This window comes from Sinocyclocheilus grahami, unplaced genomic scaffold (assembly GCF_001515645.1).
Source record: "Sinocyclocheilus grahami isolate Dianchi unplaced genomic scaffold, SAMN03320097.WGS_v1.1 scaffold1020.1, whole genome shotgun sequence".
Classification (NCBI taxonomy): Eukaryota; Metazoa; Chordata; class Actinopteri; order Cypriniformes; family Cyprinidae; genus Sinocyclocheilus; species Sinocyclocheilus grahami.
This window is the reverse complement of record NW_015506199.1, coordinates 18,719-32,835: the sequence shown is the minus strand read 5'-3', so window position 1 is coordinate 32,835 and position 14,117 is coordinate 18,719. Positions and strand designations below refer to the sequence as shown.

General features: G+C 37.0%; 2 protein-coding genes across 4 annotated transcripts in view; one reads left to right on the top strand and one right to left on the bottom strand.

Moving 5' to 3' along the window:
* Positions 1–4,195: 4,195 nt before the first annotated feature.
* On the top strand, positions 4,196–7,934 carry LOC107565715 (eukaryotic translation initiation factor 5A-1). Of its 2 annotated transcripts, XM_016250976.1 has the most exons (7): positions 4,196–4,587; positions 5,656–5,783; positions 5,894–6,068; positions 6,470–6,574; positions 6,660–6,791; positions 6,872–6,944; positions 7,786–7,934. In XM_016250976.1, exons 3-6 carry the CDS (start codon positions 5,901–5,903, stop codon positions 6,932–6,934), a joined length of 468 nt encoding a protein of 155 aa, XP_016106462.1. In that variant the 5' UTR covers positions 4,196–4,587; positions 5,656–5,783; positions 5,894–5,900; the 3' UTR covers positions 6,935–6,944; positions 7,786–7,934. The 2 variants fall into 2 exon arrangements, with proteins under 2 accessions (XP_016106462.1, XP_016106461.1); XM_016250975.1 differs by lacking the exons at positions 5,656–5,783; positions 7,786–7,934 and having other exon boundaries at positions 6,872–7,779.
* Positions 7,935–8,136: 202 nt separating this feature from the next.
* Positions 8,137–14,117, bottom strand: part of LOC107565713 (G protein pathway suppressor 2-like) — an 18,989-nt gene continuing 13,008 nt past the window's right edge. For both annotated transcript variants that reach the window (XM_016250973.1, XM_016250974.1), the window contains one exon: positions 8,137–9,572. In XM_016250973.1, the coding sequence (XP_016106459.1) occupies positions 9,480–9,572 (93 nt within the window). In that variant the 3' untranslated portion in view covers positions 8,137–9,479. The remainder of the gene's footprint in view (positions 9,573–14,117) is intronic.

The window sequence follows — 14,117 nt, the reverse complement described above, 5'->3', positions numbered from 1 at the left end:
ACAGTCTACTAATACTCTAATGACTGCTAGTTGACATGTAGTCGCAGAGTTACTTATCGACAGTTGTCCAAATGCTACCATCAAAATAATCACATTGATATTACAATAAAAATTGTCCAAAGCAAACGTGTACACATTCATCTGATCTGATATCAGATCTTATGGCTGTTTGAGAAAAAATATTATTATTATTATTTATAAGTGGTCTTTGTCTGCTTTAAGTACAGTGAAGTTACTTCACTTAAAGCAGACAAAGAGCACTTAATAATAATAAGACCACATTAAAGCATTTTGGAATGTTTTCATGAAGACTTTGTATTTGTTATTTTACAGTAAAAACACAAATAAGATGTACTAAGTTACTGTGCAGATCTTAAACATTGGCAAGATATGAGACCTATAATCCATTATAACTATGAGAAATATATTCCATTGTAATTTAAGTGGATGCAATGTGTTCATTGTGTGTTATAAATCATCATACACTTAACCACAAATAAGTATTATAATACATTAAAACTGTTCTTACGATTATTTATAAGATGATGCAACATATTATAAGGTTTCTTATAATGCATTATTCATTCCTTATAATGCTTTAAGAATAACCTTATAATGTATTATAAATACAGGCTTCATAGAAAGTGTTACCGTCAATCCTTCTATTAAAATCTTCCACTTCACTGAAATAGTTATCAGAGAACAATCACTGTTGGGTTAACAGAAATATCAGTAACAAAAGGTGCACTGGGCATTGTGCAAAAATAATGAATATTCTACTCTGACCTGTAATGATAATCCGGACCAGAAAGGAAGACCTGCTCAGCCTCCTGCAATGAGAAATTCCGTAGGACAGCCAGGGCATATATGACGGCCTGTGAAAAACAGTTAATTTAAGTATCCTATTTTAGCACTACTGAACAGCAAGCCATTATACATGGGTCCATACACGAGTAGCACCAGCATGCAGTTTATTTTTTTGTAATGATGATTAAATGTGAACATTGTTTGTTTAAGTACCACTAAACGCTCCTCAGATCCCTGTAACTTTACAATGAGGTCCAGCAGTCTCTTTACCTCTGCAGTGTAGTCATCGGCAGCCTGAATGTGGATTTCCTCAGAGATAGCACTCTGTAAACTGGCTGAAGAGCTCCTTGGAGCAGGATTCTGGCCTCATCAGTCCAGAAGGCAAACCTCTGACCATGCCTTTCAAACATCAACCAGATTCATCTAAAGTACTGTCAAAAGGACAGGCTAATAACACATATTGTGGTGCAACCAAGCAATGAGCCCAGTTTAATTATGAAAGATGATTTATACTTAACTAATATGCTAAAACAATGAGCATCAAACAAGTTTTCACACTAATACAGTAAGCTACAGGTAAATCTGACACATCTCACATCAAGCTTTTATCATCTTTTTAAGTTTAATTAACGTGCTGGCTAGATTTACTTATTGTAGTCATTATGTCAACAAGGTTTAGCTTGGCCACGAATTGAGAACATCGTAATAATCAATAAAACTAGCAATCGGGAATTCATTATTATTTCTTAGCAATTCTCACGTTGGCTACGTAAACTTTGCATCGTTTTAAGGTTATAAAATAAAACTTAATTGAAAATCGGTAAAGTTACTCACTCTGATTGCTGTCCATGTCGTCCATCTTTAGTGATCCAATTCGGCAGGTGGCGCTGTTACAAAAGTATAGGTCCTAGAACTGCGGTCCTGAAACTGCAGCCTCCGGTTGTGAAGGAACTATCGAGTTTCAAGTCTCGCCCCGTTCACACTAGCAGCTGCATGTCGCCAGGGTCTGGCGATGAGGTTGCTAGTGGGCGTTGTCAATACTGGTTGCTTTGACAGCGAATCAGGTTTCTTGCCGCTAAGTACAAACATTTTGGAGGCAAAAGACTAAATATAATCTAAATCTAAATTAAATCCGTACATACAAACAAAAATGAATGAGAAACAGAGCCTACTTTCTTCCATTACGTATGTTTATCTACGGCGCTGAGCGGAGAACGATCACATGAGCTCTACCGTCTTCTTTCCTATTGGCTGTCGCTCCCGAAAGTCGCTCTTCATTTGCATAATGTTGAAGGATTCTGAACTTTGTCGCGTCGCTGGGCACGCCCCATCCGGTCGCCAACGGTCGCTGTCGCTTGCTGTCGCTTGCTGTCGCTTGCTATCGCTCGTGTCGCCGGAAATCGCCAGCTCTCCATTGAAATGAATGGGATTGTGTCGCTTTGCTGTTGTGTGTCGCTTGTAGTGTGAACACCAAGATTAGGTAATCTAATCGTCTCTGGTATTAATTTTACAGAGCAGAGCTGTAATAATAAGGTTGTAAGAACATTAGTAAATACACAGACTTTCCCTTCTAAAGTAAAGAAAAGACTCCTTGTCTATGATTTTCCTGAAGATAAAGTGGTTCAAATTAGAACAAGATTTCTCTCTTTTCCACTTCTACCAAAGGTAAAAGAAGTTCAGTTTAAAATGATAAACGATATTTATCCCTGTAATGAGTTCTTCAGACACAGGTTTAATTTGGATTGTAATGGATGCACCTTTTGTGAAGCAGAAATAGAGTCATTGGAACATTTGTTTTATTTATGCAAATTCTCAAAAAAATTATGGGATGACCTATGCTTGGTTAAATTTGAATTATGTAATACCTGACTTTGATTTTAAAACTGTAAAATATTTGTCCTTTTGTCGGAATTGTGATGTTGAATTTTTGGTTAATAATATTGTGATTTTGGCCAATTACTTCATTCATAAATGCAGATTCTTTAATAACCCCCCCCCACACACCCACACACTTTATTACTTTTCCAGAAAGATTTAATGGTCTTCTTCAAATCTTTAAAGCTCATGCGTCATAAAAAAGACCTTAAACTATGTAATCTTTTGAAGGTATTTTTTTGATGATTAAGCCCCTTGCATTGTAGGTTTTTTTTCCCCTGTATTTATTTGTTTTTCTTTCTTACTTTTCCTGTTATGTTTATTTTGTTTATCCATGTATTTTTTGTTATGCTGCTATTTGGACTTCTTTGAATTGTATTAAGATTTTTCTTACTGTTATTTGTTTGGTATTTATGTTCTTCAAGCTATAAAAAAAAAAGCTTGTAGTGTGAACGGGGCTTCACGGTTTGGTCTGCAGTATTGGTTGGAGATCGCTGATCCGTGACCATTCTATCAATTACAATAGGGTTTCAGAGCTACGCGCTTGAACCCACTGTTGCCAACTAATTTTCAGGGGAAATTGCTAAGGAAGGTTGATTTGTTGCTAAATGGCGTTGTGACGTCATTGCGCGGTGACGTCATTGCGCGATGACGTCATTATGTAATCATGACGCAAAATTGTCACTACATCTAATCTTAGCAAAAATGTATATTTGTTTATAAAATAATATACATGCATAATATAATATTAAAATATAAATAAATAAATAAACATTGAATTGAGTACTTACCCTACACATTTTTGTACGATTACAATTTAAGTTTATTATTATTAGCTTGTAAACTAGTAAAACTATACATTCTAAACAATTACAGTTTTAAGCAGTGTATTGGTAGTTACTTAGTATGCTACAATCTAAAAGTCTGTAAAAAAAAAATAGGGCACAATCTACTATGTTAATATAGAGGAATTTTCGAAATTGATTATTTACAGGTATTTTCTCTGCTATTTAAATTATGCATTGTATTTAGTGTTTTCAGGTTACAACTTACAACGGATAATGGACAATGTCCTGGAAAATTACAAAATTTTAAATTTTTCTAGTTTTTTTTTTATTTTTTACAGTGTACCAACAATCACAGGTACAAGCTACTAACAAGGTGTCATAAATGAACAATTATTCAATTATTCAGTTGTTGTTGTTATTATTATTAAATTGAACAACTGCAAATAGCAGCTTAATTCATGTGATATGTGTACTGCTAGTCATCTTTGTTTACTCTTTTTGTGTAATTTAGATGAAAAACTCTGTCCCTTTTATTGTTAAAAGTCACTTATCAAAAGTTGCTAAAAGTTGCCAAATAAATGTTAAAAATAGCAAAATTTCTTGCTAGGTGCTTTGGGAAGAAAATGTTGCTAGGGTAGTATGAAAAGTTGCTAAATCTAGCAACAAAATTGCTAAATTGGCAACACTGCTTGAACCCCTAATAACACTCACAGACATTGAGAGACAGGCGCTCCCACCCGTCCTAGAAATTAAAGAGCGAAGGTGAATGCGCATGCGCGGTTAGGAGGAAACGGCTGAGGTTCATTTCATGCTATGTGTGGTCGACTTCGTACCGATCAGAGGGAGAGAGCGAGGGACAGAGAGTAAGGAAAAGGGAGTTTAGGATTAACGCTTTGGGTCAGCCAACTGAACGTGTTGCTTAAACTGCAAGAGGAGAACACGAAACGTCTGTAATGACAGCAGAGTCAAGTGAATTAAGTGAATAAACACAAGCGGCATTGCGCGGCTGATAGCAAGAGAGGCAGATAGATCCGAGAAGAGAAGAGAGGAAAAAGGGATATCCAGTCGGACTAACTAGTTGGGTTGCCCCGAAAGCGTGGACAAGGCTGTAAACCAGGTAAATAGCTCCTTAAACCATTCAAACAGCGGGCGTTATCCCGCGTAGCAACAACCTCCTCCCTCGAGATTGCCCTTTATCTGTTTCACGGTTTTTGTCACCTTAACAAAGCAAACAGTAAGACTAAGATGCAGCATCTGTTGTAAATTGCGATGAATGTATCCGCAGGACATTTGCACTTAATCGTTTCCGTGAGTAATGAATGACTACAAAATCTTTGGGCGTTTTGGTGCAAAAACTAAAAACAATTTAAAGGCGCGTCAAAGTTGCTACGCGGCAAGAAGACGAGATCAAAAAACTTGATCATAACTCGAGACGGCACGAGTCCACGCTGCGCCTCGCATCGTGGATTAGCTCAGCCTTTCAACATAGGAAACCTCGTTTTAACCGCACAGGGGTTTGTTCTGCATTCTAGTTAGATTGTGGGTCTGGTTCATGCGCTGTCATGTGCAGTTCAACGGTAACATACTTGCACCTGCTTGCCTGCGATTAGCGCGCTGCTAGGCGGGCCTTCGGTTTCTGATCAGTGCGCAGTGGCGGATCCAGCAGGCCTCACAGATAGCAGCCAGCTCACTGCGGCTGGAGGACACGCGTGTCCTTATGAAAGCGGCTCAGACTCTCATTGTTCAAACATATGGTTCTTATTTCCCGTAAAATGTGTCATTATTGAACTGTGCGATAGCGGCGAGTTGTGTGGATTATCTCAGCTACATGTGCAACTCACTATAGACCCTGCGATGCGCAGTGATTTATTCATATGATGTTATCTATTTCAAAAGTGGAATTCGGATGTTTTAGCATTTTGAATGTGGATTGAAATATCTTCAAGTATCGATATGTGCGTGATCATATCTCACTTGGGGCCCTTCCCATGTGAATACTTGCAGACCACAATTGCGCACAGTACACTGAATAATGTAAAGCTACTCAAATGTTGTGTTTTCTAGCCGTTTAATTACGATTATGTAATTGTTGACAATTATTATTTAAGGGTAATTACACATTTACAATAGCTAAACATGTCACAAGTTCAGTTCACAGGTGCCATGCTCTTGTTGCCTTATATAGCTTCTGCAAAACCAGGAAAACCAGGGAGGCATGAGACTACAATTAATGAATGGCAGCGCTGGGTTTTAAGGATTAAAATTGCACGTGATTTTAATTTCTTGAAGGATGAGAAAGGAAATTTGTTTCAGGTAATGAACAAGTCGTTACATTTTGATGAATGGTTTATACTGGTCTGTTTGTTTATTTAAAGAATGGCAATATTGTTAACCACTGTTTCTTGTGGCTCATCAAACCTTAGATAAAACATGGCGGATGCTGACCTGGACTTCACAACAGGCGATGCTGGTGCCTCTGCTACCTACCCCATGCAATGCTCTGCCCTGCGCAAAAATGGTTTTGTGGTGCTAAAAGGTCGACCATGCAAGATTGTGGAAATGTCCACATCTAAGACTGGCAAACATGGACATGCCAAGGTGAGTGATGGTCTGTAACAAAGTAGAAAATTATAGCAGTTGACAACTTAGCTAGACTAGTCCACGTCATTTTCATTAACCTTGAATTCAGTAACGCTGATTTTAATAGATGCATAAATCTGTTAGATGAGTACATCAGAGCAAAACACATTTTATTTAGCAGTCATAGTATTTATGTTAACTGTCGAAATACATGGATTATGCATGGATGAATGTTTGTTTTGCAAAATAAAGGAGTTACAGAAGTCTCTCTATACAAGGTTTTATAAATGATGTGCATGGGCATGTGAAAGGGGGGCCATTCATTCACACAGTGTGAGGGATGATGCGGTTGAAATGAAGTGAGCTGATTTTGAATAGCAGCAAAGTAAACCTCATGCTTCCCTTTATTTTGTTTAAAGGTTCACATGGTGGGCATTGACATCTTCTCTGGCAAAAAGTATGAGGATATCTGTCCCTCAACCCACAATATGGATGTCCCTAACATCAAAAGAATGGACTACCAGGTATGTTATTGGGAATATTAGACACCGATATACTGTAAGTAAATCATAGTGTTTCACAAATTTCTTTTTTCCCCCCACTCTTTAGCTTATTGGCATACAGGATGGCTACCTGTCTCTGCTCCAGGACAGCGGTGAGGTCAGAGAAGACCTAAAAATGCCAGAAGGAGACCTGGGCAAAGAGATAGAAAGCAAGTTTGATGCCGGTGAGGAAATCCTGGTAAGTGCCATTAAATCAGCCACCTTTCAAATGTCACTGAGCAAACGTTAATAGTGTAACCTCTTCATGTTACTTTGCAGATCACTGTCCTGTCTGCTATGAATGAGGAGGCTGCAGTAGCTATCAAAGCCATGGCTAAATAAAACACAGCAGGTATATGGAGCTCTTACAGCTGTGTGCACATACTCACCTGCTAACTAGGCCCGGAGCGACTGTGCCTGTGCTTGCAGCAAAGCACTTATTCAAATGTTTACTTTTACTTTACACAATGAAACAGACCTTGTAATAATAATATTATTATTATTATTATGATTGTCATCTTTGTCTAGATGCAATCAATAATCAGTCCAGGATGTTTAATAATGTATATAAAAGGGTTTTAAACAAGGTTTTATAATGGAAGCCCACTTTACATAGAATACTTTGCTGTTTGCACACAGGTACTTTTGTGTAACACAGATGTAGGACTTCTGCAGTGTTTGATGTATCTGGTATGTAAAAGCAGTGACTAAGATGTAAATAGAATTTTCGGATTTCATTTTGTATTTTACTCTACCGGCTAAACGCGCTGTATTGTAAAAACTTTTTAAGAAGCACTATAAACAATTATGATACGTGTTAAAATTACTCATATCTGATGTTCCTCTGAGTTCATGGGAGATTCATTAAGTGATTGCGTAGTGGCTTATTGTGCACTTTGACTTTGGGCTTCAAAATGAATGGCAGATATCCAAGCAATTATTTCAGACTCTGTTTAGTAATGGAGAACCCAATTATTTCTGTAGACCGCCTGTCTACATTTATATAGAACCTTTGTTTTGGACAGTCATATATTTTTGATTGAAGATTTTTACAAGCTTCCTCCTACTATTTGTGTGTTGTGGATATGGACTTAACTTTAGCTTCATCTTTTTTTATTTCTACTTCCTTGCTTATGTTACTTTCATCACCCCTTCTTCACTCACTCCTGCCTGTACTTCTTTCTTCCTTTCAGGGGTTGACAAGATGCATTGGACCTGGATATGAGCGAATTAGACCTCAGCAATGCTATTCTCCCTCCTTTTTTCTTTCTCATTCTTTATTTCTCTCTCTCTTTCTTTTTTTTAATAGCCCATGTGTGAGTTTAAAAACTAGAAAATAAATGTAATCAGAATGTTCCAAACAAAATAACATTTTTCAAAAACAAAAGTTACATAAGAAATGGATGTTATGAGTGGACAGAAGTACCATAGTGATGGACGGCTGGGGTGGGAAAAGGTTTTATTTGTATTTATTTATTTATTGTTGGGTCGGGGAGGGGATGGGACATCATAACTGTCTTTACTAGCATGAGTGTCTGTTTTAATTTTAAGATAACTACCCCTCATATGTTCTTTGCTAACTTAAATCACAATGGTAAATAGCTATAAGAGGTCTGTTATGTGGTTAATTTTATTTATGAGCAATTATAGTGCAAAGGGAGGGTAAAAAAACTCCAGTGCAGAATCTCCTGTAAATGACCGATACAAAGGCAATGACGCGAGTTATAGGATGCAGTTTTGTGTCTTCACTACAGGACCAAGTGCTCTGCTTAACTTCCCTTTTATCTTCCAGTAGCTTAAAGCAAAATACCCTTGGCAGGGGGTGACAATATCACACAACTTGGTGTATATAGATGGATGATGCAGTAAGACTTTGGATCACTTTTTGCTCCTCCCCCTCTCTCCCCACACTCCCTCTCCCCTGATAAGACTGATAACACAGGGAAAGCCAGCATCACCATTTTATCAAAATTTCCCAAGTTTTGGCTGTTTGAGTATGTTCTGAAGTGGAAGGAGGTTTCATTAGCCTTATCTTTAGTAGAAATAAACAGACACATACTTCTGCCTATAATGTACTCAGTCTCGACCTGTAGTGCTTTGCTTAATGCTTGCTGTTCATGTTTGAAGGACAAACAATCAAGTACCCCAATTCCTGTCTTTTAAATTTGAGGGTTTGATGACATTTTGAAAAAATGGTACTTCTCCCCTTTAAAATCAGTCATATCCTATGCAGGCCTGATTTGACAGTCATGCACATTACCCTTGACTTGACTACAGTAAGTTAAGTTTTTTTGTTTGTTCCAATACTGTGATTAAGACAAAAATAAATACAAATTTGGTTTCTAACAAGACAACCCAATATTAAAAAGAGCACATATAAATCATGTCTTTATTTCTGTTTCTGATGCATTCTGGTGTTGTAATATATTGACCATATTGGCTGCTGTTGGCAAACTCCAAGAAAAAGGCATTAAAAGACAAACTTAACTGTTGTTTGGTAAAGTATTTATGTAATGTGGGAGGATCTCATTTGCATTATTAACACTTTAAACTTTAAGTTAAAATACACAGACAGTGATTTGTTGTTCAACCTTTGGCTCTTGAGTTTTATGTCAATCCTCTGACATACAGTAGCACCTGTTTTTTTTTTTTTATTATTAACCATCAGAAAACCATGACATCTTTTCTTAGATTCATCAAGTGTAAGACAATTCCTTATTATTTATTATCAACAATGTTTATAAACCAGCAATATTTGCTGCATGGGTCATTTATTACAATGTTAGAAAAACAAATTCAAAAGAAGTGGCTTTCAGCTCTCTTAAGGTGAGCCTCAGAAAAGAGTTTTCTGTAGCCTGGTACCTTGTAAATATTATACTTTTAGAAGCTAATGAGGTTTTCCATGGTGAAAGAATCTCTGTCCAGTGTGAGGGAGGAAAGCATGCCGTGATGCTGGTTGAGATGAATTCTGGAATGGAGCCTGAAACATAAATAAATTAAGTTAATCTATCTGTCATGAATAAAATAAAAGAAAGCTTTAACCCCACCAAATCTACCATTTTTTAATTAACCAATAACATCTTTAATACTGAAAAAAGAAGAGGTGTAGATTAAAGGTTCAAATGAAAATGATACAATTGTTTAAAAAAGTATTTTTTAAATTAAAAACAGAAATGTTTAAAGTAGCAACTAACAATGTACAGGCACTCAGATCTCTGGGGGGGGGTTCCCACTTTTTCTGGCTTTCCTTTGCTTTCCTTTGCTTTTAAATAGCTTGTAAACGTGGCGTGCGCATTAGGGGTGCTTCAATCAGGATTTTTGAGGCCAATCACCGATACCAATCTTTTTAAAGCCTTCTTTTGATCATGTAGAATTATTCATAGTGATGATCCAATCAAGATTTTTAGAAATTTATTCAGGGCCCGAATTTCATTTTTGAAAATGAATTCCCTTCTTAGGTGACTTTTGTGAGAGGGGAATTTGAGGGGTGGAGGGGGGCATTTTTTAGACATTTTTCAAAAATGTATATTTATCTCACCAAATGTTTGATCATGCACTGCATTTTTGTTTTGACAATCATGCAATTCTTGCAAAATAGTTTACACACAGCACAAGTCTTATTTTGTGAGCTGTATGTGAGGCGGCCTGTGACGAGAGGGGCGGGGCCGAGAGCTGTGGGAATGGACCGAGCATCGTACCACGCAGTGGAAAAGCGCCATTAGTTCTGGAACTAAAGCGGTGCGAAAGGGCCTATTGCCTTGTTTATCTAAAAGTGCTCTTTTCCTTTAAACCTAGCCAAAAAGCCATAGCCTATGTGTTGACTGTGACACATCAGACTTTAATTATATGCATTTATGGTGTAATAACTACATTTTCGTGTCAATCCAGGTTCATATTTACCGCAAACAATGCGCTGTTACTTTAATTCAGCGCTTGCAGCGCAGCAAAACTCTGTGCGGAAACGATCTCTGCACTGCTGCAGACGCACTGCCGGACCGCAACCGTGTGTAGTGTGAACGCTTTAATCTGTTAAGATGAGAGCGCACTGAAAACAGAGTAATGTGAACCTGGCGTTATGTGTGTGCGCTTTCAGTGTGCATGAGCGCACGGTCTCCAGGAGAGCGACCGAGCGCTGAATGGTTTAAACACTGGCAAGAATTATAAAGAAATGCAATTTATAAACTTTAATGATGATGCGACACCGCCTCGATTGTGCAAGTGACAATTCCTGTGTCAACTGTGCAGCTGGCTTATAGTGCAGACGCGATTTGATTTGAAGCCATTTGCGCATTTTGAGAGAGAAAGAGAGAGCGCACGCGGTGTCATGGCATGTCTTTGATTAGGGTTGAAGCAAAACTCTGCAGGGCTGCGGCTCTCCAGGACCGACGTTCGCCACCCCTGCTATAGGCTATGCCTAATATAAAATAACAAATAACACAAAGTTTAAATAGGTATACAAAACTGAAAAGGCAGACACTGTGGAACCAATTAAATAATAATGTTTAAAAAAAACTTACAAAATCACCTTAGATAAACGGCAACATTCAACAGGCTTTTCAAAACCCAAATTATTGCCAAACAGGCGCTTTTGCATTTCGTTTCTAAACTAAATCGTCCACTATCATTATCTTATCAGTCAGCTCACTCACTCTCCTCACGTGATAAATGAAACCTGATCTGTGATGAGACAGTCGTTTGTCAGTCCAAGTTGAAGACCTTTTTTACCCAGGTGAAAAAGTGTACTTGAATGCACTAAAAAATACTTAAATACAAACAAATACATTTGTAGTACATTCTTATTTTTTGTGCTAAATTAAAATTGTAAAAATTATATAAATTGTATAAACGCACCAATTAAAAGTATATTTCTACTTCAGTAGTACTTCAGTGCAATTGCAATAGTATACTAAATACCACTGATATTTAAATAGATTTTGTGCATTAAAATAAAGTATGCTGCCACAAAAAATAGTATTTTTTTAAAAGTGTGCTTTGAATGATTTAAAAAAATATTTCAATGTTAGTACACTTTTATATAGCGTAAGTTTAAATTAAATTGATTTTATTTAAAATATATTAGTGATGTAATAGGTATAAGTACATTTTCCCAACTCTGCTACTAAAGTACACTTATAATATATAAATACATTAAATTAAATAGCACTAACACTTAGGTTTACATTTAGTTAGATAAAGTACCAGAAGTGTTTTATAATTGCATTGCTGAAAAGTCCTACAATCGCTTTAAAGTTTTTGTGGATTTTTTATATATACTACGACTAAGCTTTATTTGGATTTTCATGAAAAACAGTAGAAATGTAATGTAAAGTAAAACCCTATAGGTTACTCTGCTTAGGCTACTATAAATGAACTAATAGCACATGATTGGATTATTCATTCATATTTGTTTAGATGTGTACTAAAATCCACAATTTAACAGTAAGCAGGGCTCCAGACAAAAAAAAAAATAGAGTAATGAGCCATCGGCTCCTTTAAGAAAAAACTTAGGTGCCAAATTATTTTTTAGGTGCCACAGAATAAACACATTTTATTTTTTTTACATTTTGACAGTTCAATCATACTGTCATGTGTTTAGGTCTAATCTTTTCTTGACTTTATCAGCATTTGAATCCATCTTGTAGATGACCTGGGAACTAAACGTCTTTTCCAACTTGAAATGTACAGTCACAAAGAATTGTTTATTACACAGAATCTGTACCAATATCATGGACCATAAGCATCACTTGGCCATTGAGTGTACACTTTTAAGTAATTGGAATTTAATAAATTTAAGTTAGTCCAACTTAAAATAAAAAGTGAACACATTTTCAAACTGTTATTTGTCAGTGTAACTCAGAATTGTCAAGTTCACTTAATGCATTTCTTTAATTATGCCTTAGTTTATTTACTTAATTTTAAGGCAACTGGTTTCCTCAATTTTTTAAAGAAAAGTCAACTGATCACTTTTTACAGTGTTAGTTTGGGCTCCTCCTCAATGCATCCTATAGAAATGTTGTCATATCTCTCACACATCCAGTCTGTTTTTCTTTATTAGTATCATGCAATTTTATAGGACATGTTGAATTTTATCATTAGCTTGCATTCTTTACCATGTAGACAACAGGTTAAGTAAAAATATTAGTATGCAATAGTGAATAAATATAGAAAAATGCTCCTCTTTATAGTTATTTTTCTAGATGACTGCTTATGGATGCCCAATGGTTATTCTGAGGTAAATGTATTGTTACGTGGCATTGTTTACAAGCTTTTCACATTTTCCGCAGTTTGACACAGAATGAGCGATTACATGAGACATTTCAATAAGTTGTACTGTAGGCTCTCTTATAAAATAGCCTAACTTTTGATGTTAATTCACGTTTATTTCGTACTATAGTAGAGAAAGATATAGGTTCACTTGCCGCTTGAACTGAGGCGCTAAAGCGATTGCGCCTGCCACATTAAAGAGCGCCAAAACCGTATTTATTGTATGAATTTCGTTATGAATTTGGCAGAATGTTAAAGCTGATACTTTGTTTATTAAAAAGTAACAACGCACAAAGCTTATTGCGATTACTTGATGGCAAGTGCGCTGCAATCAGGCTAATATGAAGTTCACGCATTAACAGAACACAGCATATAGACCAAGATCTTGATAACAAGAAGCCATATTAGTAATGATTATAAACGAGAATTGTTAACGATATTGCCAATCTCCACACAGCTGACAGCTTTACCTGTTGAAGTTTTTTTTGAAGTTGTGCACGAAATAGACACTGCTTTTCTGCACTTTCACTTTGCACGTCTCCGTCATTTTGATCTCTCTCATGCTGCACAACTGAGCTGCGTTCAGCAGGCATCTCGGCAGAGACGAGGACTGTTTGAAACTCTTATTTTCCACTAAAACTTTGATGCGCATTGTCTCAGTTTAATACGTGAACATAAACATAACAATAGATATGATCGCAAAACAATCAGGAAAAAAAAGTAAGTCATAACATGTAAATATACACTCTAAAAATGCTGGGTTAAATATGGACAAACTCAGCGATTGGGTGGTTTTCAACCAACAGTTAGGTTAAATGTTTAACCCAACATTCTGGGCAGCTCAACCGCTGGGTCAAAAACAACCCAATCGCTGGGTTTGTCCATATTTTGTATTGTCCATGTATTTAACCCAGCCTTTTTTGGTGGCGACCTCAGCAAAAACTTCACTCACAGATTAATATTTTTGGACGCAAATGCGACCGTTTTAGTCGCATAGGCAATACACAGTGAAGTGAAGGGACATGTGGCCAAGTATGGTGACCCATACTTGGAATTAGTGCTCTGCATTTAACCCATCCAAAGTGCACACACACAGCAGTGAACACACACACCGTGAACACACACCCGGAGCAGTGGGCAGCCATTTTTGCTGCGACGCCCGGTGAGCAGTTGGGGGTTCGATGCCTTGCTTAAGGGCACCTCAGTCGTGGTATTGAAGGTGGGAGAGCGCTGTACATTCACTCCCCCCACCTACAATCCC